This window comes from Euwallacea similis, chromosome 3 (genome assembly GCF_039881205.1).
Source record: "Euwallacea similis isolate ESF13 chromosome 3, ESF131.1, whole genome shotgun sequence".
Classification (NCBI taxonomy): domain Eukaryota; kingdom Metazoa; phylum Arthropoda; class Insecta; order Coleoptera; family Curculionidae; genus Euwallacea; species Euwallacea similis.
In genome coordinates this window covers 1,300,289-1,326,856 of record NC_089611.1, presented here as the reverse complement: position 1 = coordinate 1,326,856, position 26,568 = coordinate 1,300,289, and the positions used below count along the sequence as shown (strand labels likewise).

The 26,568-nt window shown below is 36.1% G+C and overlaps 5 protein-coding genes across 5 annotated transcripts; 2 read left to right on the top strand and 3 right to left on the bottom strand.

Moving 5' to 3' along the window:
• The first annotated feature begins 15,450 nt into the window (after positions 1-15,450).
• Positions 15,451-19,225, top strand: DCTN6-p27 (dynactin subunit 6). Its single transcript, XM_066406237.1, has 4 exons — positions 15,451-15,591; positions 15,649-15,819; positions 16,016-16,286; positions 19,001-19,225. Exons 1-4 carry the CDS (start codon positions 15,578-15,580, stop codon positions 19,079-19,081), a joined length of 537 nt encoding a protein of 178 aa, XP_066262334.1. The 5' UTR covers positions 15,451-15,577; the 3' UTR covers positions 19,082-19,225.
• On the bottom strand, positions 16,450-18,191 carry LOC136419705 (transcriptional regulator ATRX homolog). Its single transcript, XM_066406234.1, has 4 exons — positions 17,846-18,191; positions 17,325-17,476; positions 17,163-17,267; positions 16,450-17,110 (listed from the first exon to the last, which is right to left on the bottom strand). Exons 1-4 carry the CDS (start codon positions 18,076-18,078, stop codon positions 16,848-16,850), a joined length of 753 nt encoding a protein of 250 aa, XP_066262331.1. The 5' UTR covers positions 18,079-18,191; the 3' UTR covers positions 16,450-16,847.
• LOC136419707 (uncharacterized) lies at positions 19,107-20,543 on the bottom strand. The gene is made up of 4 exons (XM_066406235.1): positions 20,278-20,543; positions 19,748-19,881; positions 19,633-19,695; positions 19,107-19,580 (listed from the first exon to the last, which is right to left on the bottom strand). Exons 1-4 carry the CDS (start codon positions 20,493-20,495, stop codon positions 19,267-19,269), a joined length of 729 nt encoding a protein of 242 aa, XP_066262332.1. The 5' UTR covers positions 20,496-20,543; the 3' UTR covers positions 19,107-19,266.
• A 235-nt stretch (positions 20,544-20,778) lies between these two features.
• Positions 20,779-21,858, top strand: LOC136419708 (GATA zinc finger domain-containing protein 1). Its single transcript, XM_066406236.1, has 4 exons — positions 20,779-21,014; positions 21,072-21,269; positions 21,319-21,505; positions 21,561-21,858. Exons 1-4 carry the CDS (start codon positions 20,871-20,873, stop codon positions 21,716-21,718), a joined length of 687 nt encoding a protein of 228 aa, XP_066262333.1. The 5' UTR covers positions 20,779-20,870; the 3' UTR covers positions 21,719-21,858.
• LOC136419704 (tubulin epsilon and delta complex protein 1-like) lies at positions 21,739-22,685 on the bottom strand. Its single transcript, XM_066406233.1, has 3 exons — positions 22,497-22,685; positions 22,071-22,442; positions 21,739-22,017 (listed from the first exon to the last, which is right to left on the bottom strand). The coding sequence occupies exons 1-3, from the start codon at positions 22,611-22,613 to the stop codon at positions 21,739-21,741; spliced, it is 768 nt and encodes a 255-aa protein (XP_066262330.1). The 5' UTR covers positions 22,614-22,685.
• Positions 22,686-26,568: the final 3,883 nt, after the last annotated feature.

Here is a 26,568-nt window from a genome sequence, read left to right as displayed (position 1 = left end):
TCAGGTTCAAGTCTTTTATTTCGGCAAATACTCCATATTCTTCAGAGACGTGGCGAACACCACATAAGCAAAACAATCAATCCCTCTGACTATTAGGCCACACTTAATACTGTATCTCTAAATCGTACTATTAAACTGATTGGTTTATATTGTGATCAGACGGTAGCTGTATTCAAAATAGAGCTTATAGCCATCAGTGGAAATTGGAAAAATGAAAATATGTACCGCTACTGAAGTTGCTGACTCAAAGCAACTCTTAGCAGGACCCGTCCGTTAACGACCCTGCCGGGGGCCCCGTGTAGCTGGGCGTGGCGCTGGCAAATTGCGACACTGCTGCCGTCGCTGCCCCGTTTTTACGACGTCCCAATTTGGAGCGCTCTTGTAATTTGCGGACCCCGAAAAATCGCCTACAGAGAGCAGAGGACCGTATCGTTTACCACTAATTAAATTACCGCTTTTCGGTTGTAATTACCGGGTAAAATGAGTTTAATCTACAGGATGAGATTTGTTTGAGGAAGGCAGGGTGGGAGGGAGGGAGGGGAGGAAAAAGATAGAGATGTTTTAGCAAGTGACAAAGAACTGAGAGAAACCTGGTTCAGTTATTCAATAGCTAAATTTTGGAAAATGTGGGGTTTCAAAAATAGGCTGAAAAGAGATAGATACCACACCAGGGATCTCGGAAAGGATACGAGATACAGATTTATTTAATCGGAAAAAAATAGTGCATTTTAAAGACCAACAAAATGACATCTGGACATACAAGCTCTAATTTTTATCTTTTGACTTATTTTTTTGAACAATTTTTGTGCAGGTTTTTAAAAAAACTCTTAAACGGTCATGCTGAAGGAACTTTAAACAGGAAAAAGTTGATCTTTTCTGTATAAAGATTATATAAGTCGAGCCACGTTACTGATTTCAGCCAGTAAGAAAACATAAAAAATTATATGTAATATAATAATTGGAAAAAATATATATCCATAATTTTCTACAAATTCGCACTCGTGCAAGGTACCTGCAGAATTAAGGTAACCATTTGATGTAATCAACTGGAGCAGTGATACCAGTAAGAAGTCAGAGAGATGATTGTAATGCTCAAGGTTAACATAAAAGCAGCGAAAATTATTGATAATTTTTTGGGAAGTTTGCACGAATGTAAAGTAAGCCGAGAAACTGCAGTCAGTGTAAAGTTGTCAAAAGTTATCAATTTATTTCTGATGCACCAATTGGTTTTAAGAAAAGAATTCCATTAACCACATCTTCAGAGGAGACGACCGCAAGATGGAAATATTTCAGTTTATTACAACGTTTTTAGGCCGACTAGGGAAATTATCGCGAAAATTGAACTAGTGCAAATTACCAATATAATTCGCTAGTAATTGGTTCAGTATAACAATGAGAACTTATTATTGCAGAAATGTCAAATTTAACGGCTGAAAGCAATTCTTCCACTAATTCCGATCTAGAGAAGGACAATCAAAAACTTCGAATAGAGAGTAAAGAGAAAATAGATCAAAGGTCAGGAAAACAGGTCAAAGACATGGGATTTCGAGGTACGAAATTCCAGGTCGATTTGAGGAGACTAGGAAATATCACGGATATTCTCTGGCTCGAGTGCAAGGAATAGATATTAGGCAACGTGATAAAAGTTCAATTACACAGATTTGAGAAGAAATGTTAAACTGAGTTGGTTTAAAACAAATATCATAAATCGATGTAGAATCAATTATATTCTGATCACGAGCAGGGCCGACTTTAACAAGTGTTACATCCTGGACGAAATTTTTAATCGTCCTCCCACAACCCCCAAGAAAAACCAGGACCAGGAAAGTTCGCGTCTCTAGGCCGTGGCCCAATCTTGCGCCCCAGTAAGGCCGGTACTGATCTTAAGGCAAGTAAAATAAAGCTGGGGCAAAGAGGGTTGTGTCACCTTGTTGTCTTCTTTTGAGGAAATGGAAATGTCCTTATGCCAGGTTCGTTAATCCTTTATGTGAAAATTTCCCCAATATTGACCTTTAGTAAATATCGTAAAATTCTCTACAATTCGTCATGTAAATCCCTTTACCTCTTTCCCTTTCTCAAGTTTCTGCTCAATGGATAGGTTTCTCTATCTCAACCATCCTTTGCAATATATCAACTCTGGTTAAAACATGACTTTATATACAGGATCTCTCAAGGAAAACAAAACCAAATCGTTTTGTGTTTTCCCTAAGGGTTCACGACCATGTGCAAATAAACGCTCTCGAACTAATCCTCGGGCATACAAAACATTTGTCGTCAAATTATGGTTGTTATTCTAATGACCGGTTGCGATTTCGGGATCTGGCAAGGGCTTTAGATAAATCCGACGCGGCTTGAAAAGTCACGGCGTAAAGAATCAAGTGGGCGTGGACGGATTTGTCACCCCAATGTGTGTCGTAGGGGTGCCAGGTGGGTTGATCGGCAGCTGCTCCTTTTTGGCAATTTCCCACCTTAATTCTCACTCGTTAGTTCAGCTCGATCATCCTAATCGACGCAAGAACTAAAAGAAGTTTATATATGACCGGAGCAGCCTCTCAACAAAAACAAAGATAACGAAAGTTACTATGTATACATATACAGGGTGTCTCAGAAATATTGGTGCAAATAAGTATGTGGTAGTGGATAAAATAATAAAGTGATTCAGCTAAATATGAATTTAAAAAAGTATATTTCGTTCTACAGGATGTTTAAGTATATTTTTATTGTGTAAATTGAGAATAAATCTCAAACTTATTGAGTTTAGCGGCTAGAAATTGCTAATAGGGGATTTTTAGGTATGATAAATTCATCTAAAATCTCTGTTTCAAGTTAGTTCAGTTACCTTACCAAAGCAAAAAAATCGACCTAACTTCCACGACGGGGGTGGACAAATCATCAATTTTTAGATTTCTATGGAAAGCGAAGCTGTTTTAATAGTATTTTATGCCTGTTTAAAACTTGCTGTAAAAAGATTTTTGACTTAGAATTGATTTTTACAATTTGTTGCTCTAAGAGCAAAATTTTATTATTAATAAAAATATTATTTACCGACGGGGCAACATTTATAATGAAGAGATTTATTTTATACCAGAAACAGCCATTATTACAACACAAAAAAATCTTCATTGAATGAGAGAGCATCATTTTTCGGACCATTTGAACTTTTGGTAAACCAGAATGGGAAACGGTACTTTAGTTCTTGAGAAACGATTGACCGCTAGTTTTGTAGAATGTTTTTCTAGTGTTGAGATAATGTCTCATGGTTTATGCAAGATGACGTTTTTGGTTATTACTTCATACATGTAAAGAACTTCTTAAATATGCATTTTTCATACCAATGGATTGGTCGGGGTAGCTAACATCTGCGGCCACCACGAAGTCCGGACTTACACTTATTAGATTTCTTTTTTTTGTTATTATATTGAAATTATTAGTATACAAATCCGTATCTAACAGCTGAGAGGAGCTATGGGATAACATTTAAGAGATACAATCAGAAACAATTACCAAACCTTGTTCAAGGTCACAAAAGCTTTATTGTTTTTATCTTACCTGGCTAGTGGGAAGCTTCAAGAAAATAATATTAATGAAAGGCAAATGCGCGAAACCACATAATTAAAAATATCTCGGAAACCACTAGTGATACGAGATCTTTTACCGAATATCTTACAATGTAAAATAATTGAGAGTATCAGTATTTGTAAAAATATTCAAGTTTTTAGCACTGCTAAAGAGTTAGATGGATTTTTTGTGCTTAAGTAGGCCGCTACCTATAAGCTAGCTTGGAACAGCTATTTTAAATGAATTTATTGTCTCCAAAACCGCCCTAAAAGCCATTCCGGCCTGTAAATTAAAAACTGTGAGATTTATTCCCAATTTACAAAAAATCCTTTGACATTGTGTAGAATGAAAACAAGCAACTTTTGTGTAAGGCAAGCATAGGTGAATCACTCTATTTTTCTACCCTCTAGTATCTAATACTCATTTGTATCATTGTTTCTGGGACATCCCGTATATCATGGCCACAAATATGTCTCTTATTAACCTTAAAATCTCCATTTTTCATTTATCCACGTCCATTTTACATGAAGATACGCTAACAATGTCAAATCTCTAACGGTAAAGATATACATAAGCAAGTATGCTCAATTCCATTCCGACCTCGAAATGGTTTATATATGATTTAAGGGGTTTAAAAGGTGAATGTGGCCTGCTGAGCGAACACCAAATTTTAATAGATAGTGGTGACTTGCCGCTTTTATCCCATTCATTTGATACTCGCCATACTTAGGGATTTGTAAAGTAACGAAACAATAATCCATTTGCATTTCAATAACATTTAAAACTCTTTTTCAGTTTAAAAAACTGAATATGAACAATTCAACCAAAACAAAGAAATTTTCCTTTCTTATGGAACATAGCGATATTGTGACCCCACTTAATCCGTGCGTCAAATTTCATTGAGGGTCGAACGCTATTCAAGAATTACGAAACAAACACGTCAGACTTACAAAAGGCACTGTAAAGTACCGCTAGAGCGTGTAATTGCCCATGTAATAAACCTGAAGGAGTCGAATTTGGATGACTTTATGTTTGTTGTATGTGAACACCTGTTAAAGTTTTTTCAATTCAACTGAAAATGTTCCTAAACTTTTCTTTCTGTAGACTTAACACTATGACATTTACAACTTTATCGGAAAATTGCACGAATGCAAAAGCAGAGAAAAATCAGAACATATATAGGGAGAATCGATCAAGAAAACTGCATTCTGGATCAATGTATAAATGAAAAAACACGTTAATCCCGTATTCTAAACCTCTGAGAGTACGGCACTGCCCGCTTAGAAACTAAAGGGACATTGATACAGGTTAAAATATTGGCAAAAATAACTTAGAAAGCGTCTCGACTCAAATTTTGAAATAAAGTGAAAGCTCTCGGAGCTATAACATCGGCTCTAGCCTCTAAATTGCGTGGTGACATGGCACGCTGGAACGCCTTAGGGCGGAATCCAGAGGGCCTTCCACCGCACAATCAAAGAAGGGGCACGGAGGGACAGGGATGGCCATACTGGGACTCGCACAGGATCTAAGAGGGAACTGAGATGCAGCAAAAGGGCTAGCTGGAGAAAGTTCTGCGGGTGATGAGGTGAGGAAGTGAGAGGGGATTGCTAAACTACGAAAAAGAAAATCAGATAGGAACAATAAAAAAACGAAACATGAATTTCCGATCGGAATGCGATCTTGAACCTTGAATCATTCACTTCACTGAAGAAACTGGCAAGACCAATCTTCCTGAGGGGGGCCCGATGCAGTAAGTGTAGATTCTAACTCGGGAAGTAATGATCAAAGAAGCTATCAAGTGGACAGACGGTGCGTGAATTCAGTGCATATACCTAGATTGTAGAAATTATCACAAGCTCTCTTATAATTGCTCAAACTTATATGTTGATTTCTCACAAATCAGTGTTGTTCTCAGCATTTCAATCAAGAGGAAGAACTTCAGAGAAATAATATATTCCATCAACCAAGCAAGCGAAGGAAAATTACGCTACTAATTAAAAAAAAATAAAATCGCTGTCTGATACGTCCGATAACGATGTCTGAAATAGTTATTTTCCTAACAAGTGCGGGAAAAACGTTTCCCTCACGCAGTTGCAGTTCCTCCGCTTCGCATCGTTCGGGCAAACAGTCGAGGGCGGGAAAGACACTTTTTGCTCGAGTTGGGAACAATATTTTTTGTACTAACGCGAATAAACAGAAACACTTTTTAATTTTTTCACATTCAAATGAATATAAATAGAAAAAGTGGATTAAAAAATTGCTTTAATTTCCATGTTATTTTTCATGTGCGAATTAAAATCACCGCATGTTCTAAATAGTTTACCTATCTAAGCTTGTATGAAGAAGATAACAGAGTTCCTGTTGGAACTAAAATATGTAGGAAACTATGTCTTCTGGATACCATAAAATGACTAAACTCTACAGAATTTGAGACTAAAAGTTTAGGATCCTAAAAACGAAGAAAAGCAATTAAAAATCCAATAAATGGGCTAATAATCATTCTGAAACATTTTGGCCTTGCAAGACAAACACGACAATCCCGCTTCCAAATTTCTGTAATGTTCGGTAATTTCCTGATACCCAGAAGACGTAATATCTTATATGTTCCAATTCCAACAGTAATAATAATTACCTACTAATCAGAGAAATGCTTTCACGTCTTTGGATCGGTGTTGTGCACAGGTGCACCTGTTCCATCATCGACATAGCAATATTATTCATAACTCATATAAGACACAAAGGAGACGAAAATATGAATTTTTAGTTACCCACTTAAACATTTGACTGACGTAGAATAACAATGTAAACTAAACCCGACAAATAGAATGGAACATCTATTGTTCGATTAAATTACGTTCTGTATGAGAGTCGGCCTCTTTGGTAGTGATAACTTGGTATGCATTACAGGCCATGTAGAGTTAAATGGAAAATATTAGAATTACGTCTTCGTTTTAGGCCTAATTTGTTCGATGTTGCCTCTAAATAAGTTATTTATTAATAAGGAAACATACACCCCTTTTCGGTTAACCACAAACAACCTAAACGACAAGCTCAATTTGAATCAATAATTTCTATGGCCAAAATTTGAAATTAACGCTTTTGACCTTCTCAGAACCTCAGGCATGCACCATATTGTGTACACCGGCAACATCTGTTGCGGTTTCCTTAAAGGCCCAACAGTAATAATTGCGGTTTCCCCGAAAAACGAAAAATATCGATTACTTCATGACCCAACGTAATGGTACTTAAAAGTCCGTAAATCATCCGACTTTATTTTTCTCTATACACTCGGTAATGAGAGAAAAATCTCGTCTGGTAAGTCGGACGATAAATTACGGTCATAAATAATGGTAATGTCCGAACCGGAGCGACCTTAAGTACATCATAGAGCAAAATAAGGAGCAGTAATTCATAGAGACAGAGCTGACAGAAAGTTGATGACAAATGGCAAGTCCGCCTCTCGAGGGAGACGCTCTATCTATTATGTGACAAAAACACATGTAATTCTTTACCTCTGGCCCAGGCACGCCCTTATCTGGCCGCTGGTCATCTTTTAAAAGTTTTATTTAGGGTATTTGAGAGATAAAAGATGATTGAGGAGCAGTGAGAGATTAGAGGGAGAAATTTTCAATTCTCATGAAAAACAATTGCGACAGTCTGACAAGCTTTAGAAAAAATTTTCAGAATTTTCTAGTTCTTAAAAGCAGCCATTTTAAATAGCGGTTTAAGATGGCCTCTCTAACTACAGCCGAAACTTCCGTTTATTTACTTAAGATTATGAGGAAGGCTGAAATTCCCTATCTGCCCCACTAATTTCCATTGGAGTAGCCCCCTCTCAACTTCACCGGCAATGCCCTCCAGCAGTCTTGCAAATCAGGGAAGCCTCGTTTAGTGGCCTCCACACATCGTACATTGGGGGAAAGAGAGATCCAACATGAAGCACTCCATCTCCACATACCTTTCCCACCATCGATTAAACGCATGTTCTTACATGCTGGTAGCGATATGTTGTCTGCGGCATGCGTACCAAAGATGTATTTATTATAGAAAGTCACTTTGGCTAAGTGCTCAAATACATTTTTGATAACTTGACTGCCCCTACCTCTTGCCTCGCATAGCAAAAGCAGCAACTTTATTTCCATACAATAAACTCTAGCCAACATCTTATTACATAAGACTAAACCAAAATAAGCGACGCAATTGGCAATAGCCCTGGCTTTTTCGGGTTCCATTGGCGACTCTTTCATCTAACTAGATTAAGTTCAGTGAACTTTTTATGACAAATGTATGTCCGGTGGACGAACTAAATACTATGCGGGAGAGACTTCTCCTTCGGCTCGAAAGGAGGAATATGAAGATGTCTACTGTGTGGTAGGGCACAAAAACCGATTATCAATTATTTATTGCCCACTTAACGAATATCTAGCTAACTGAACGATAAGAAATAAGAATGTGATATATCATTATTTATGAGAGGGGGGGGAGGCATATTATTAACAAAGGGCAGAGGAGTCTTGATTATAACAATTAGCAAAGAATCAGGCGAAGTAGATTAAGATGTGCATTTGAGGAGAGGGAAAAGTGAGGCGCATCGTATGATGAAGATAATGATCATGAGGAAGCGGCAAAGCATCGTGAGCAGTAGCAAAGGATAGAACAAAGAGCAAAAGTATAAATACGTGTGCGAATGGGTAATTTGAGGGAAGCTATCTAAAAAGCTAGGCTAATTGTAAGATTCATACAACGGCTACAAGCAAGTTAAACCTGAAAAAGTTAGATACAAGCAGATTGATGATATTAGGGGAAATACCCATTGGATTTAGCTTTCCCAAGATCAAATTCAGGAGCGAATCGAGCGTTTGTTATTCTATGTGAATCCAAGATCTTCTTTCACCACTGACCTCTCCCCATAGATATACAGGGTGTTTTCTAAGTGCGGTCCGTATCTTCAGGACACAATTTCTTATGGTATTTAAAGAAAAAAAAGTTCCTATAAACACGTCACCAGAAACGGTTACATTTCAAGATATAGGGTGTTGAAAAAATTCTATGATAAAGGAACATGTACTAAAATGTTTTTTTTAATTCAAAAACTGGACGTCGTATGATAAAATGTCAAGAGAGCTTTTTTCTTCACAATTGAACAAGGAATTCAAAAATATTTTTAATTTTTAGAGAAATCAACGGAGTCCTATTTTTTTCTTTAAAAATAGCCTGTGACGTGCCAAAACGCGCGCCACTGGTAAGACTAAAAAATCTTTTTGTATTGAAAAGTATGCGTCTCCCACAGCAATTGACACACCTAAAATTTTATTATAATACCTCAAGCGGTTTTGAAAAAATCTAATTTTTACTGTTTTTTTAATGAAAGAATAACACCCTGTAGATCGGTAACGAAGCGTTTGCGGAACTATGTTTATAGGATTTTTTTAATAAAATGACCTAGGCAATCACCCCCTTAAATATTGCCGTATCTTTTTTTAACACCCTGTATATTATTATTGGAAATAAATTTGGAACCGTCAAAGCTAAAAATAGATTAGTATTGGCCAAAAAATCAAGAGACCTTTTTTGTTGTAAAATGCTAGGAGAGTCCAAAAATATGTTAAAACATCCATTTGGGTTCTATATTTTATAAAGAAAACGTTTTATAACGATTACGCCACTGGCGGCAAATAAAAATCGACTTTATACTAAAAATGCAACTCTTTACCAACGTACAATAATTATAAAATTTTAAGAATCTAGCATTGATTGTTCCAAATTTATTTCAAACAATAATATATTCTTATAAAATTTCAACACCCTGTATCTCGGAGTCTAAGTGTTTTCGGTCACATGTTTATAGGAACTTTTTTTTTCTTTAAATACCATAAAAAATTATGCCCTGAAGTTACGGATCGTATTTAAGAAACACCCTGTATATCATCTCGAATGCGGCATCTAATCCCATTAAGATTCATTAGTCACGTTATTTCGGTCTCGGTATTTATAGTGAGGCCGGCTATCGTCGGCCGATCGGTAATCGCGACTTTCATTTGTCAACAAGTGTAATGAGATGCGGGCACGCGGCGCACCCTGGGCGTGGTCCTTTGGCAATTAACGGAGCTCGAGGGGGGCCTCGCGCCTACTCGGCCCCCAACAATTCGGTTATCTCCGTCTCTGCATCTTCCTTATTTTCTATGTATATCTATTAACCACGAGCGGTTCGGTTTTTTCGAAAGGGACTCAGATGGTGGATTCTTATCTCTGTCGCTGTGGGTGCTGCATATGTCGCTGATGATGATAATGAGTTGGATCGGGTTCAAAGCATAATACTGAGTAACTGCGAGTAACGTAAGGTGCAAGAAACAACAACCTTGCTGACGTCACCATGAGGCAAGGAAGCTAGACATCAGAATAATCGGATTAATCGTTACTAGTTATTCGTATATCAGATCGCGCCCTCCTTGTCTAGTCCGAGCTTTGGCTTTCTTTTCGAAATTAAAAATCGTGGTTGACTTTGCAAAGTCATCAGGTATCGATTGTTTCCAAAGCCACCGCGATCAGCGATAAAGTCATTGCCTCATTGACTATTCATGGCTTATTTGATTAACAGATATTTTAATGGAATAAAAGCTGATCCCGTGGCGTTCAATGAATGCGTAATTGCGACGAACATTCAATGAACAGGCGCTCATAACGATTTCTTAATTATTTTTGTTGTTGTAACACGATTAGAGTAAGGAATCAATCAACGTCAGAAAAATGTAACATAAAGCAGATTTTAGAGAAAAGGCTTTATGTTCTTTGGAGGACGGAAATGTGGCCCCTAATGGCTCAGAGGTGTTGTATACATCCGCCATCTTGAATCGCCATTTAAACAACGGAACTGACGTTTTCAAGGACAAATAGAAAGGAATCAAAAATTATACCTATGTGTATATAAATACCTCCTGATATTTTTCAGCCGTTGGTGGGAAGTAACCATCTTCAACTAAATGCCGAACCCAAAAACCACAATCAAGGCAAACCGCGATGGTGACGATGTCTACTACTAAAGCTTGCCTGCTGAGTCTCGGCTGTTCTTATTTTTAGAGTGGCCATATCTTGCATCGCCCCTGCCTAATTGCACACAGGCTAATTTAAAAGACCAAAATCACTGAAAATTTCTCTTAAAGCTCTCCTGAATTATCTCAACTTTTCCTAGAGCAACCATTTAAATTTAAAAATGAACTACGTATAAAGTCAATAGTTGGCCAGCCAAGTTTTGTCATTGCCACCACTGTGACCGCCACTAAAGCACATCATCAGGCCTTCAATGATGCCCGCTTGCCGTTTCTTTGTAACCACAGATGTGTATTTCCCTCAGGGAATATTACTGTTAGAAGGAAGTTAATATTTTTGACTGATTTTTATGAGAAAAACTCAGAAAGCTCTCAAGAAGGAAATGTTACAATGAACACATTCCACTGTTAAGATGAAAACTTGTTATTGTCGTTTAGATACATTATTATGGCCCGCCTACGGAGACAAAGTTACCTATAAAAGCACATCCGCCAGTGCCAAGTAAACTGAAACTGTCTCCCCTAGTTAGTCATATTAATGCCGTTTTACACGATTAAAATGCAGCCTGTCTATCAGTGAAAAGCTACCCAAATTTTGCACGTAAAAGCTTGCACGGATGCATTATTAAGTAATCGATTGAGTAATTGGCATTCAGAGACCAGTTTTGCGTATGTCAAAAGGAATGAATTGTGACGCTATTAAAACAGACCGCAAAGTACCGGCCAACATCCTTCAGACGTATTTCGGTGTAAATTTGTTGTTCCCGGAAAAAAAATTCAGAAATTTTGCACAAGGGACTATGTCACCTCAAACCTGGCCCAAAGTGAACCGACTAGAATAATATATAATTTCTCTGGATATTGGTAGAACAAGAAGTCTCTTGCTCGGGCAATGGCATGCAAGCAGTGAACAAAATTTGCTCAAAGCACTCTATACTTTAAGATCATAAGAGGCCAATCAAGGGCTTCGTTTCAAATGGGGTAGGAAACCAATTCTGGATCGTGAGAGAGAGTGTCAGAAATTTCTGCAGAGTTCCGCCCGGTATGCTGACGCGCACATTTCTGACGACTTAGAATCAGTTTGACCTTCTGTTGGAACAGGCCCCTAAAGATTAAATTGAATAAGCATCTAATCAGGAAACAAGTTCTTGATTCTGCGTAAAAAAATACTCCACGAAAATGACCAGAAAAATTTTGTTTCAAAAATCTACTCATCAAGTTCTGCAATCAAATTCGTAAGCGCATAGTGACCAAATTGAGCAGATATGACCTCTAATGACCGATATTCTTGGATTTTGAATAACCTGAATTTTTTTAATAGCACTAAATGACCTTTATTTTTCAACACCCCTTTGCATTTACATAGATGGGTTTTGCAAGTCCGCTCTTACGAAACAGACATACCTTCTTAGCTACTTGGTATGGTTAAATGAAAATTGCCAATTATTAAAATTAACCATGGCCGAGATCCGACCGTTCGATTCGCCATTTTTGCAAATCGCCGTCGGCCAATAAGGACAGAACTCCCAACAATTTATCGATTAATATCCAAGAAGCATCTGAATATCCGCCGATATTAATCAGTGGTTACTAACGAGTTAATTACGATTTCAGTCATCGGAGGCGGCAATTCTCAAAGGCGGGCCCCTTCGGTTCATTTCAATTACAAGCTCAGATATGTGAATGTAATTCCCATGTCGGTAGGTGGGACCCCATTTGAATGTTAACGAGGCCGAAATCTGTCTAAAGAACCGCTTCCGTTGGGTCCGAGTCCTCTCGGCGACAAATAACTCTTTTGCCAGGAGTGTTACGAGACGTGTCGGTTTTGATTGTTTTATTGGGGCCTTTTGCAGCGATTTATGTGCTTGACAATGAGAAACGTGAACGAAAATATTATGAACCCAGTTATTCGGTTTCGTTTGTATGGGAATGGTAATAGAATGAACAACACTAGGACTTATATTTATCGATGATGAGCTATTAGAGCCACATGTTGAATGAATCAATTATGAGTATGATGAAATCTTTTTTAAATTGCAGAGCGTATATTCTCTTTGCTACATCTCTGATAGTATTAGGTGTACAACTTTGCTTCCGCCGTTTTTTTTCCGAATTTCGCGATTTTATTGTAAAAAACTAATTATACCTTTAGGATCCAAAGTATTGTCCATCGCTGGCCACTACTTTCTCCCATCTTTCGGGCAGCATACGAATCCCGTGTTGAAAAAATTGGACATCTTTTGAAGCGATCCACGATTCTATCCAATTTCTTACTTCTTCATAAGACCGGAAGTGTTGGTCAGCTAGCCCATGTGCCATGGATCGAAACAAGTGATAATCAGAAGGAGCTAGGTCAGGAGAATATGGCGGGTGGGGTAGGACTTCCCATTTCAATGTTTCCAAGTATTTCTTGACCACTTGCGCAACATGGGGTCGAGCATTATCGTGCTGCAAAATCACTTTATCATGTCTCTCGTTGTATTGCAGCCGTTTCTTTTTCAATGCTCGGCTCAAACGCATTAATTGGGTTCGATAAAGAGCACCTGTGATTGTTTCAGTTGGTTGTAACAGCTCATAATATATTACGCCGAGTTGATCCCACCAAATACAGAGCATGATTTTGGAACCATGAATAGACGGTTTGGCCGTCGACGTGGAAGCATGGCCGGGATATCCCCAAGTCTTTTTGCGTTTGGGATTATCGTAATGAACCCATTTCTCGTCCCCAGTCACAATACGATGCAGAAATCCCTTCCGTCTTTGCCTTGCAAGCAACTGTTCACAAGCGAACAGACGCCTGTCAATATCTCTTGGTTTCAACTCGTACGGCACCCAATATCCTTGCTTCTGAATCATTCCCATGTCTTTGAGGCGTTTTGAGATTGTTTGTTGAGTCACTCCCAATGATTGTGCCAATTCTTGTTGACTTTGACACGAGTCTTCGTCAAGTAATGCTTCCAAGTTCGCATCTTGGAAAACCTTCTTTCTTCCACCGCTATGTTGGTCTTCGACGTGAAAATCACCGTTCTTGAAGCGCTGAAACCACTCACGACATGTCCTTTCACTAATAGTGGCTTCCCCATAAGTATCTGAGAGCATTCGATGAGCCTCAGCAGCAGATTTCTTCATATTGAAGCAGAAAAGTAAAACCTCCCGCAAATGACGAGAATTTGGCTCGTACACTGACATTTTCAATTGCGAATAACTTTATGATGAAGACACAAATAGACTAATATTTTTATGAGGTTATGTTAACAGGTGCCCAAGGCTCCTGCATGCCCACATGGGGTTATTTATTTCGATCATTACTTACCGCTACATACATCTATTCAAAAACGGCGGAAGCAAAGTTGTACACCTAATACATAATTATATAATATAAAACATAAAAAGAGCATATCAGAGGTTTTACATAATATTTACAAGATCTTCCCCCATTCTTGAGATAATGACGGATGATACCCTGAGGTGCATACATATGGGTTTGGTAGTTTAAATGAATATGCTTTACCCTTAATTCACACCATGAACGAAAGAAGGAAAGAACATATCAATTTGAGGTATCAGATGCCTATCAATCTGTGGCCGAAATCGCTTCTTATCATGTACAACAACTTCCCTTCAGCTTTACCTTAACTTTGATCCTCGCATGAAGAACTGGATAAGAACGAGCTGAAAACTCTTTAAAAAGATCATTCACCAAACTCATTTCTCAGCAACAATGACTTTTCCAGTCCCTCATTGATGCTAATTGAATAAGTATTCTCCCTCGAAAACCCAATTCAGATTTTAATTTAACGAAGTCAAAGGCATTTACGATACGTTTAACTTAACGTCGCCGCGGCGTTTATCCAGGCCCATTATAAACTCACCCCCGAGTGTCATAAATTAGTCAGGGAGTAAATTTCTATGTCGAATTATGCAAATGTGACGGCCCGACAATTCCTCTCTTTTATGCCCGAGAGACACAAACAGTGGAACAAAATCCACGTTTAGCAAAGGCAGGACTTCTCTCTCCCTATCTGACATGAGTAGGGGATATTAATTGTTAGTACTACATTTTTGGAATAAGTTTATATGTATTAAAATTTAGAAAACTTGGAATGGACTGAAATAGGTGTGATGAAGATATGTGTAATGAGATACCATATGCTTAATGAGCTCAAATTATTTAAGATAGAACCACGATCAATTTTATTTGCTTTCAAGAGGTTTTTCCCTCTAGGAAAATCAGATGCAAGATAAGTTGCGCAAACCCAAGTCTCGGGGAACCACCATATTAGTTCTCATAAGTTTCATTTAGTCTTAGTAGATTGTATAAAAGTAGAAGCGTACCTCTAAACTTTCCTCTGACCCGATCTGATGCGAACTGATAGCCTTGAAATGGGTTTTCAGGATGTTCAATACAGTTTATCGCACACAATATTGTTAAGGCCACGGCGTCTTGTTTCCTTGCTGATTACACTGATCTTTGAACTTCATCAAGATGATGGCGGAGGGCGGAGGGTTAATTTAACTTATCTAACTTCACTACGCCACCTATCTGATCTTTCGCTTCATATTGTTAAATATTGTACAGGGTGTGTGTGTTATATAGTTCTAATTTAAGCATTTTTGTTTGTCTGCATTTTAAAAGTATTTCAAATTTCACATCTGTGTAGAGTAAACTGTAGACAATTAAGAATAATTACATGAGACGTCACCTGTTCGCAGGCCTTACGGATTAAGCGGAGTGCTCTTGGTGTAGAAAAGTATACTTATGACGGGCCCTTGAAGCGTGACAGAGTAATAAATGACATTGATAGTGGGGTGACAGTGATTATGACTTAACCTAAAATCAAAATACTAAATAATTCAAAACAAAATAATTGTTCGAAAAGAGCTTTTAATTTCTCTTCTGTAAGGCTTAAATTATTTTCAAATATATGACATTCTACATTTAAAAAAGCAGTATTAATTTACGTTTCAAAAAAATGTCCAGAAACAAGTAATCAATGTCTATCAAGCTTGGAAAATCCTTTTACATTATACGTTTGTTTTCTAGCATTAAGATCTTCCCTGGGGCCCTTGTTTGCGAGGAGTCGAAACTAAGGGGTGATATCACAATTGGTGCTGGTACCATCGTTCACCCAAGTGTCACCATACTAGCCGAAGCTGGTCCTATTATCATCGGTGAGAACTGCTTAATTGAGGAACAGGCAAAGATAATTCACAGGTATGTTCATTAGTTCAGTTCATAATCAATATAAGATTATTTCTGCAACTAAAAGAATAGTGTCTGAAGTGTATAAATTTCCACTCATGGTTTTGTGCATGTGATCTATTAGGTCAAGAATTATTCAGAAAGAAAAAAATTATTTATTTTTATGCTTTAACTTTCCTAATTTTACCATAATTTTTTGTTTTCATAGATTACCATTTGATCAACAAGATCAAGAAAATACCCCAGTATTAATAATTGGTTCCCACAATGTCTTTGAAGTGGACTGCACAGTGGAATCTCCCAAGATAGGCAATAATAACGTTTTTGAGACCAAATGCTTTGTTGGCAACAAAGTTACTGTCTCAGATGGGTGCACCATCGGAGCAGGTTGTCGAATAACTGATGAGCAAATTTTGAAAGAAAATATCTCTATTTTTGGAGGAAACTGTCAAATGAGGGAAGGACTGGATAAGCCAGTGGTAAGTGCAAAAATTATGTACCAAAAAATATTTATTATTATTATGGAAATCTAAAATATATATATTTAGTATAATAGTATCGATACTGAAAGAAATGTTAAATTAATCTGTCAACCAAAACAATAACTAAATAGTGCAGAACTGCACTTTAAATAGGCGTAATTACACACCTGTAGAAATTGATTTTAGAGTCCCTTTATTCAAAAATTGACAAGTTTTTTCTCCATACATTTCACATATTGATTTTGAGTGAAATTTCAATACCAAATCTAATTTTTTGTCTAATGTCTTCAATTATCTGTTTTATTTTATGACTATTAATGCTCAACTTCATTCTCTATCTATATGTAATAATCAATTCTCACAAACAGAATGGCTGCGAAGTAGATTTGCTTGAAAATTTCCATTTTATAATTTACTTCATATTTGTGACACTTATTTCTGCATAATTGCTAAAAATTCCAAACCGAAACTATTTCTCACAGAGAATAATCTTCTATTCAGTTCCACTTCATCTGTAAAAATGGGAAAAACAATTCCCAAACTGAGATCAAGAAACTCTCACTTATGTTGCTCGAAAAACATCCTTATTAGTTTCTGTTGCTGTTCTAGAACCTTCATGTGCATTGACCTTTCCTGCAGCTCCAAATCTAGCCTGCGCTGTCTTTCCTGTTTTTCTAACTCAAATTTCTCTTTCTGTAACTTAAATTCCCGTTCTGCAAGCAAGAGTTTCTTTTCTTGTAGGTCAATTTCAGCCCTGCGCACCTCTACTTCAGTGGTGTGTTTGTCTTTGAAAAATTGGAGGGTTGCTATATTCGCCAAACCTAAAATATATAAATATTAAATTTGTTGTAATGATTATTTGAATATTTTTACCTCCGTCTTGTGTGGCAGACGAAATGCTACCAGCAGCTTGTGGTAGATCATTAAGCTCTTCGTCTAAAAACATGTCAGTTGACTCGTCATTGTCCTCGTTGGACGCTTAAATATTAAGGAGTTTAAGGGTAAATTTGTTATAAATTTTAAATTGTAACTTACAAGTTTCCGACCTTGGTCTTTTACTGCGCAATTCTCGAACCGGCTTTTTCTCTTGAATTACGTCGAAATATTTCTCTTTTAGAGCCAGGACTTCTTGTAAGAGTTGTAGTTTCTCCGTGTGTTCATCGTCACTTCCTTTGTATCTCGCTTTACTAAAATACAAATATTTTTGTGATTAACATATCAAATGTTGATTTTATTTAGTTTAAACCAGTTAGTAGAGAATTTTTAAGCCACTTCTTTTTACCCACGTTAATCTTATTTTGACATATTTTTAACGTAATCATGAAAGAGCTATTCCAAGTCATCGTATTAATAAGGTTGTCCTTACATTTGCCAGCCGCACAAGTTCGTTGCAGAATAAAACCATAAAATGCGTATACGCAATAGATTTCAAATTTTGCCTCCGCCACTGCCACCATTAAATTCACAGTCATATAAACAAACGCAGTTTCAGTGCATAATCTCCCATCCCCCTTATTTTTTCTCAACTTTATATAACGTTTTGCGCTAAAACTTACTTTTCCAAATCTCCTTTGACGTAGAGTTTTAAAAGGTAGTCCACGTGCTCCCTAACGGAACGCAAAGTGTGCGGCCGGGCCGTCATCCTTACGAAATTCTCGTGCACGGTACTCCATCTGTAAGGATCCTCGAACGGGTTCCGATCGAGCACCTCTTTGAGGAGCATCAAACTGTGCTCGTTGGTGTATCTGAGCCTTTCTCTGGGTTTGCGCCACATTTTTTCCCGGTTCATTTTTGGATTGTTTCCCTAAAACGGCACCGTTTTGCAGTGTAATTATTAACGTTTGACGTACCGACAGCGTAGCGTCCCGACAAACACTGTCGTTTCGTTTTTGTCGTATCGATTCGAGACTGGTGACCTCGCTTCGATTGTTAGGGCGGATGACTGCGTTCGCAAATGTCGAATACCTTTGAGGATAGAATTGGTTACTCGCTTTCTTTGGTTCGTTTATGTTTCGCAACATCCTCATGGGAGGTTAAATTTTTCAATTTATTATCACGGTATACCTATTGTCCTCAATAATTTAAATGATTTTTGTATTTTTAGTAAATATACATATATTACATTTCAAGTTTTTAAGGCACAAATCATTCTTAAAATAAAAAATGAAGCAATAAACTACAGGAATCTTGTAAACGCTTGTGATACATATTCGTAGGAGTTTCAATATTCGAACGCAGCTGTAAAAATACTTTCTTGCCCGGCAGCTTTGCCGTTGATATTCCGGTAATTTAGCTATAACGGAACGTGGCTAGCAGTGGCGTAGCTCCCCGTTATTTCTGAACTGAATCTTGAATTGTTAATTTTAGTACTTATCCACGATGGTTATGTAGTAGTCTGGGCTGCCGCCTATTGTGTGACGGGAGCTGGGTTCTATTTCCGGTAGATGCCGACTCTTGTATTTATATAAAAACAATAACAAAGTACAAAAATTAATAGAATTAACAATGTGATATGTTAATTTGATTCTCCCTCTTAAATAGCATTAATTAGAAATTGGTTTATTGTAAGCGCTTGCAGTTAGGTAATAAAAATCCTGCGCCATCTTATTTTTCAACAAAACACTCTTGACCGGTTTTGATTTCGCAAAAGCAATTAGTTTGTTTTTCTTCTCGTTTTTTTGTTTCTTAAACTTGCATAGATTTTGTTTCAGCCTCAGGCATTGCAAATGGAGACTTTAATGAAAATGTTGCCAAACTATCACCATATAAGAAAACCAAATAAGAAACCGTAATAGTAGGATGAAAGAAGACAGCAGATTATAATTTCTATAATATTTATAATTAAAAAAACTTTAAAGAAACAATCTCTATGGTATTGTTATTTCGGGTTTTATACATACTTATTGTATCAAAAAATATACCTAAGCCTAGTAAATAATATTTAATTTGTTCATAACATTCTCTATGACTTTTTCAACTACAAAATATACAAGTTATTCCCTCCATTCCCCCCATTAAACCTGTCCATAAGTGCAGAAACAATTGCCTGATTCTGAACTGCAACATTCCTATAAGCCTCCCTCTCAGCTTTCTCCATTTGAGCTCTTTCATTTCGTTCCATCATATCCAGCTCCAACCTCTCTTCTTCTAGTTTTAGTTTTTGTTCCCTCAAAGTCAACTCGCGCTCTTTTAAAGCCAACTCTTGTTTGCTTAATTTACCATCTAAGTCATTTGCCTCTCTTTCCTTTTCTCTTTTATCGCGTTCGTTTTCCTCATCCCAATAGAAGTCATCTAAACATGATTTGTCAGAAATATTAGTTAAAATAAGATATAGTACTCATACCATCACTATCTTCTGATTTTATAAATCTACAATCATTGCCGCTTTCCATTGATCCACAAATTACTGTAATGAATACTGTTTTAAAACAATTTATGGTGTTTGTATGAAACCTTACTTTGGGAAGTGGTGACTGAAGGTCTTGGGGTTTTTTGAGCATTGTAATCAGAACAGATACCTTTACGCATATTCAAAATTTGATCCAAGCATTTTTTCTTTTGCTCGAAATCATCTGGAGTTTCTCTTGGGCGCCTAAAAATTTGAATCAAAGTGTGTAAAGTTAAGTGTAGAGTGATATTCAAGAAGATGTAATAAGAAGAGGCTTTGGAGATGGAGATTAGAAGGCTTTAATTTCAATTGTGCAATTTTCTCACACCTCCAAGAAGGCTATTTTAATAATAAAAATGAATCTGTGTAATTCTCTCTCACTATGCTAGTCATCCTGGACAATGAATGGCAAGCAAGGGTGTATGTCAAATGTGCGAGATATGAATAGACCACTTAATGAAATACAACCTGCACCAAGGGCAAAGGGACAAGTAAATTTGGTGTACACACTTGAGGTATTTTGAAACATTTTTTAAATAAAGAATTAACTACTAATGTATAATTGATCTATTTCCCATGACTACCCTAGGTGATACTTACACCTTCAAAACCCTCTTCAGATGGAGATTCAATAGATGATTTACATGGTCTTTGCAGGTCCTTAAGGAGAAAGGAACATTGCATTCCTGGACGAAATTCTCATGTATTTCTCCCCATCGATCTGTGTCTTCAAAGGGGTTTTGTTTGAGGACTTCAGCCAAGAGTTGCATGTCTTGCTCGACAGAGAAACGGAGTCTTTTGTCCGGGAATTTGGACATTTTTATGCTTAAAATCACTATTTACAGCAAATTATAAAATCGTTCAAGTATTTTTTATTTAAATAAAAAATAAACAAAGAAATGCCACAAGTCAGCTGATAAGTTTGACAGAGATAGAGCTTTTCTAGTTTTGAGAGTGTAATTAGATGAGTTGAAGTTCTAACTATTGGACATTTTGAGTAACTTGCTCTTGCGACGTTAAAACCTAACCCCAAAGTTTGTTTTCATTTCAAAATCAAAACATTCCGTGCACAGATTCATTATTTATGACACTTCTACTCAGAAAAATAGAAAAATCAAGAATATTATTAATTGAAAATGTGAAATTCATAAGCAACATTCCTCAGTCATAAACGTTTCTTGTTAAAAATCAAAATGCCTTATAAAAACCCAGTTGTCTGCTTAAAATGCCAGGCTACGGAGTCCTCTTTTTGGACCAATGCTGAAAACCTTGGTGTAATCTGCCTCAATTGTGTAACTGAAGCTAAAAAAGACAATATTGAGGACACAGAAGTGAAGGTAATATCCGTCGGTTTAGGAGTTAAATTTTAAATATAAAATTTCTCTGATCCAAAGGATGAAGAGGAAGAAAAACCTCAAAAAAAGAAAACTAGATCTTCTCGATCATATAAAACCAGACACAATCCAAATGCAACTCCAAAACAAGCAACTGTCCCAAAAGGTCGGGGCCGTAGGGGTCTGTTTAAGAAGGTACCAATGAAGTCTCCAGCCTCAGTAGCAACTACTGTTACTAGCGAATTTGTTTTTTATAAGGTTCGCTTAAAACCCAGTTAAAACATATTATAATAACTATAATTTGAAGGGGAGTTACATTCAAATAGGGGATATAATGTCTGTATCAGATGAAAATGATGACTGCTATTATGCTCAAATAATTGGCCTTATGACTGACCAATATTGCAATAAAAGTGCCGTTCTTCAGTGGTTACTTCCTACAGTAGAAAGTCCACCTCCAAATGTGGAATTTGATCCTGCAACTTACATTATTGGTAACTAGGTATTGTTTGTTTTATTTGTAAGGGAAATTATAGTTATAATTTTCAGGACCTGAAGAAGACTTTCCAAGAAGTTTGGACTATATGAATTTTATCATGCATGCCCCTTCAGATTACTATAAGTCTAAAAGTAGCCCTTACAGGACTGTAACTAGGACTCCTGACACTGGATATATTTGGACAAATATGAGTTCAATTAAAAGATAAATAAATTATAAAGCTTTTATTTATTTAACTGGAGATTTTTTGGATTCTTCCATAACAGTTAACTGTAAAAATGGATTAAAAAAATGTATTATTTGTATATAACAGTTTTCATTGAAAATACAAACCATCCACTTCCAAAACTGATTTTCATTTTTATGCCATTCCTTATAAATACTTGTAAGTGTCAATAAGGATTCAGTTTCCATGAGGAATTGTTGCCCAATCTTATCGTTTTTTAAAGCCAAGATTTCATAAAGAGTCAGTTTGCCATGGGATTTTATGTTAAGGTTTTTATTGTACTGTAAAAACAAATATTTTAAATAACACTTTTAATGCTTATATTACAACATACTTTTTCTTGAATCATGGAAGTGTGTTCAGTATATTGTTCAGTCAACTTATTATTGGAAGAAATTTTTCCACATAACCAGGTTTTGTAATTTTTTAACTCAAATTCTCCGAGAGTTTTCCAATTGATAATTGGAGGTTTGAATAAGGGAATATCAATATTTGGGTACTGATTCATTTTCATTTTAGCAATTAAATCTTTTTCTAACGAAGAGGCTATGAGAAAACCGAGAGCGATCAACAATTCTCGACTGCTACCAAAACATTCAGTATGCAAAACAAGCCTGTTGTAATTCAGAGTATTGAGCTTATTGTAGACATCCCGAAAGTGGTTTACATTTAAGATCTTGCATAATGAGTCTAGTAAAACAGGTACCTGAAACACCGTATTGTGGGCCATTGCTCTGGATATTATTTGAACACTTCTTACCACATTTTCTTCAGTTTTCCCAAATTTTGCCTGTCGAAAATGCTCAGGTTTTAGGGTAGTCTTGTAAAGGGTGTTTAGGAGCTTACAAAGTATTGCGATAGTGTTTTTTATGTCCATGTTTTATTAATAATTGTTGTTATGATAACAAGTAAAATAGAAATAATTTAATTAGGGTTTTTTCTAAATTATTTAATAAGTAAAAAAAGTATATTTAAAAAGTAAACAAAACATTCATAATTTCTTTTGGCGCCAATATTATACAGATTTGTCATGTGTTCTTTTGACAGTTACGTTTGGTCTAGGTGGGTTGCACTACGTCCTTTTATTACATTGGGATAAATAAAGAAACAACTACTTTGAAACCTGAATTACTTTGAAAATGTCGTTAATATAGCCATAAATTTTAATGTTTTTTTTAAATTTTTATAAATTCAAATTTTAATTAGAGTTTCGTATTTGAAACTTTTATAACATCTTTTTTGCTTATTTGTAATTAAAATAAAATAAGTTAATTAATAAGCAAGTGTAATAGTGGTTATATTTGTAATTTTCTGGTAAGTTGAAATTTATTTTTCTCCCTCGTCTGAAACTGCCATGAGATCCAAAACATAATAATTAAATACCAATTATTGCTCAGAGCTGAAAGGAATTTAAAAGCTGTAAGGGCATTAGTATGCAGATCAGGCTTGACGTGATTTGTGATGGATCAGCCATGCTTAGTATGTCTTCCCAAGCTTCTAGTGCTAGCTCAAAATCTAAATCTGCAAAAATTGTGAGATTGGTTTCCTTTTATTCTTGGAATATTATCTATTTAAGACCATTTCCTGTGGCAGTTGTTTGTATATTTAAGTTTTTCCTTCCTATTTTAAAACCCTCTTTCCATTCTACAGAAATAAACCTCCATATTATCTTTAGTGTTATTCAAAGAAGGGCGCGGCTGCCCATGTATGAATTCTGCGACATATTTATTCATATAATGCATAATTAATTTTTTTTGTAAACAAAGAAATACGGACGAAAAAGAGAAAGAAAAAGTTGTCTTAGCGTTTTTTCTTCTTGGTGAATAAAAACGTAGGTTTCTTACTTCTGCTGTTAAATTCCGTTGCGAGTATCAAAGAAAAGCAACGGAACTGGCAAAAATAAGCTTTCATTACACTTCGACCGCACAGAAGTATCCACCAAAAATATACCGACATTTCTAAGGCTAAACTAATGTGAAATACGTGGTACTGCGGCTTTTGAGAACTACCGCGTATCTTTGAGAGATTCCTTTTGGATGCTTCATGAATGAATTTCTGTAAGGCCTCAGCTAACATTAATAAAATTTGCTGCTCCAAATTAGTTTAGGTTGGGTCGCTTTTTACAGAAAAAGTATTAATACATATGTATGCTTTCATGTATGTTAATATTTTAGAGTTTTAAAAAATTATAATAAACTTATGTCCCCCTTGGGCATCCCTAAATCTCCCTGTTATATATTGGAGATTTAGAAGTTTATAAGTTTTTAGTATTATGGTATTAAAGTTAATAAAATAATGGCAAGCAAACTAACGGAGCTATTTTGGGACGAAGTATTACCACCGCCGCTACTAAATAGCCAAGTATTAGACAATTCTTTTTTGAACTTGAGTACCTTTGTAGAACTGAAAATGGAAGGGAAGGAGACAAGATAGTTAGTCAACATATAGAGGGTAGAGCCAACAACATATAAGGGTAGAGGGGCGGTCGAGTAGTAGGAAATTAGTTAGTTTGTCTTCCTATATTTTGTTAATAAATCAACATTTATTAACTATAGAGAATGTTCCTAATACCATTTCGACATATACTTAAACCAAATTTTAATGAAAATATTTTAAGCCGTCTTCAAGATACCTCTTTGGAGCAGATAAAAAGTTCATCCTATATACATATATCATTTAAGAATTTTAAGACCGTGAAATGTATATATTAAAATATACATATTAGACAAGTTTATCTTAACCGGTAAACAACTGACCCTGCATCTCGGAAACTGAAGGACTTATTTTAACCTGATTTTAGTTGTTACAGAGCTTACCAATTCATTTGATTTATCGTTTGATGCTAACTAGTCAATCACACTTTACATGTACTTCGGCTGGATTAGGTAAATGAATCCTACCGTAACAATATCGTATTTTCATTTCGAGAATTTGTGTGATGTGGCGCCATTGATTTAAAGTCAGTTCCAAACGGAAGTTGGAGGTTTCAAAAAATATTAAGAAGTAAGAATGTCCAACGTCGAGTTTAAATTTGGCCATAAAGAGAGCAACTCCATGACAGTGTAAAAATATAGACTGTCGACGGATAGCTCTCTTTATTTTCAAATTTCCTGCTGGTATCTTCTTGATGTCACACCTTCCTAAATTGTTCCTCAAGCCATCATGGTAGACCTACAAAAGAAAAAAAATCATATAAATGTTTTTTTAATAAAATTAGTCTTATTCAGATCTAGTCTAACCCAGACTGAATTTAAGGTAGAGTAGATGCAGTAAATCTTCGAGCGAAGAAGCAGCTTGTGGGTGTTAACTAGCAAAGCAAACGTTTTAAGCAAGAAGGTGATAAAAAGAAATTTTTAGTTCAAATATTGATACATTTAAAGCGGACCTTGAGTCCAAGAATGAATTCTAGACTATATTAATCGTATGTTACCAAAGTATGTCGTGGCAACTAGTTAGAATGGGAAACAGCTCTTATCAAAAAATTTCTAACACCTCTATAATCGCTTAATTACTTTATTGCGCCATTGTTTTTAAAGGGATATAAATTCTAAGTGACGCTCCGGGATTTGATATCAAACAGAACTATCTCTGATGGTAAATATTGCGCCATGTTTTAAATGGTACCACCATAGTCAAACTTGTTAAAGATCATACATCTTTATCTATATCTTATGTAAGCGCTCATGAGGCAACTAACTGAAAATTTTTAAGTATCTATCATCTACGGAGAATCGCTCTCAGTCACCTAATATTTGTCTTAACTATATTTTTTTGTTTTTGTTTTACTGGATAAATTTATATTGGGACACATGTCCATCCATTGATTTACTTGATAAGATAGCCGTTCAGGGAATTAAATGAGTTTAGCTCTTATCCAAGTATTTGATTTTGATGACACTTATTTCATTAAAATACTGAATGAATCTCATTTATGTTTGCAGTTTCCTTTTTGGCCCCAATATTGGATCCATCCATTATAATTATTTGTGGAGAGGCATGTTTATTTAGTACTCCCACGGTTCAGATTTAAAGGGGGGAGGGCGGTACTGATTATTTTTGGCAAATGAACATGCAAAGTGGTTTCCATTGATTTTAAAAAAGTGTTCTATTTACAACCAAGTGCTATCATAAACGGGCAGGGGCAAACTTTACCTTGTACCTATCACAAGTGTGTTAACTTAACAATAAACAGGTGGATACGTTGCGTTTCATGAAAACACACATGCTCAAGGTACTCTTTGCTATGTTAGCTGTAAGTACTTGCTTTTACACACGCACATACATAGGTACATATACTTGATACGACTCACAGTACACCTTTATCATTATTTGTAATTCCACTTCGATAAGCGAACTTAACTCCATGTTTATCCCTTGGGTATAAAAATAGGCCGTTATTTTGTTTGCATGTGGATTTAGGTGAACTTGGGGAAATAAACTCAAGTTTTGTAATTATGTGATTAGGTCACGTAGACAGGTTTCACGTGCTTATAATATTCATTCCAGCTTATAATCAGCACTTCTTAGAAACAGCCTAGAAACTCTTGCGAATGCTCTTTATACGGAAATATAGCAATTTTATTGAAGTACTGCTAACATTATCCATTTTCTCATCGCACTCCTCAGATGAACATAATTTTATGACTAAACCATAATATTATTTTTGCTTTTTTTATATTATTATAATTTATGTTTCATATTCAATCCGTTGTCTGGCAGTTTCATAATCCTCTAAGTACCAACGAATTAGTTATAAAATTCCAATAGCAGCAGTCATCCCTTCATTAACGTTTTTTTATGTTATCCGAAAGTATTAGGACATATTTGCCTGA

Coding starts and splice junctions, on each gene's coding strand:
- LOC136419705 (XM_066406234.1), bottom strand. CDS start 18,078: ATGAACCGGGAAAAAATGTGGCGCAAACCCAGAGAAAGGCTCAGATAC. Junction 17,477..17,845: donor GTCAAAGGAGATTTGGAAAA/GTAAGTTTTAGC, acceptor TTTGTATTTTAG/TAAAGCGAGATACAAAGGAA. Junction 17,111..17,162: donor GTCTGCCACACAAGACGGAG/GTAAAAATATTC, acceptor TATATATTTTAG/GTTTGGCGAATATAGCAACC.
- LOC136419704 (XM_066406233.1), bottom strand. CDS start 22,613: ATGGACATAAAAAACACTATCGCAATACTTTGTAAGCTCCTAAACACC. Junction 22,443..22,496: donor GGAAAACTGAAGAAAATGTG/GTAAGAAGTGTT, acceptor ACGGTGTTTCAG/GTACCTGTTTTACTAGACTC. Junction 22,018..22,070: donor CTTCCATGATTCAAGAAAAA/GTATGTTGTAAT, acceptor TTGTTTTTACAG/TACAATAAAAACCTTAACAT.
- DCTN6-p27 (XM_066406237.1), top strand. Junction 15,820..16,015: donor CAGGCAAAGATAATTCACAG/GTATGTTCATTA, acceptor TTGTTTTCATAG/ATTACCATTTGATCAACAAG. Junction 16,287..19,000: donor AAGGACTGGATAAGCCAGTG/GTAAGTGCAAAA, acceptor ATTTTGTTTCAG/CCTCAGGCATTGCAAATGGA.
- LOC136419708 (XM_066406236.1), top strand. CDS start 20,871: ATGCCTTATAAAAACCCAGTTGTCTGCTTAAAATGCCAGGCTACGGAG. Junction 21,270..21,318: donor GCGAATTTGTTTTTTATAAG/GTTCGCTTAAAA, acceptor TATAATTTGAAG/GGGAGTTACATTCAAATAGG. Junction 21,506..21,560: donor TCCTGCAACTTACATTATTG/GTAACTAGGTAT, acceptor TATAATTTTCAG/GACCTGAAGAAGACTTTCCA.
- LOC136419707 (XM_066406235.1), bottom strand. CDS start 20,495: ATGTCCAAATTCCCGGACAAAAGACTCCGTTTCTCTGTCGAGCAAGAC. Junction 19,882..20,277: donor CTGAAGAGGGTTTTGAAGGT/GTAAGTATCACC, acceptor TCAAATTTTTAG/GCGCCCAAGAGAAACTCCAG. Junction 19,696..19,747: donor TTCAGTCACCACTTCCCAAA/GTAAGGTTTCAT, acceptor TATTCATTACAG/TAATTTGTGGATCAATGGAA.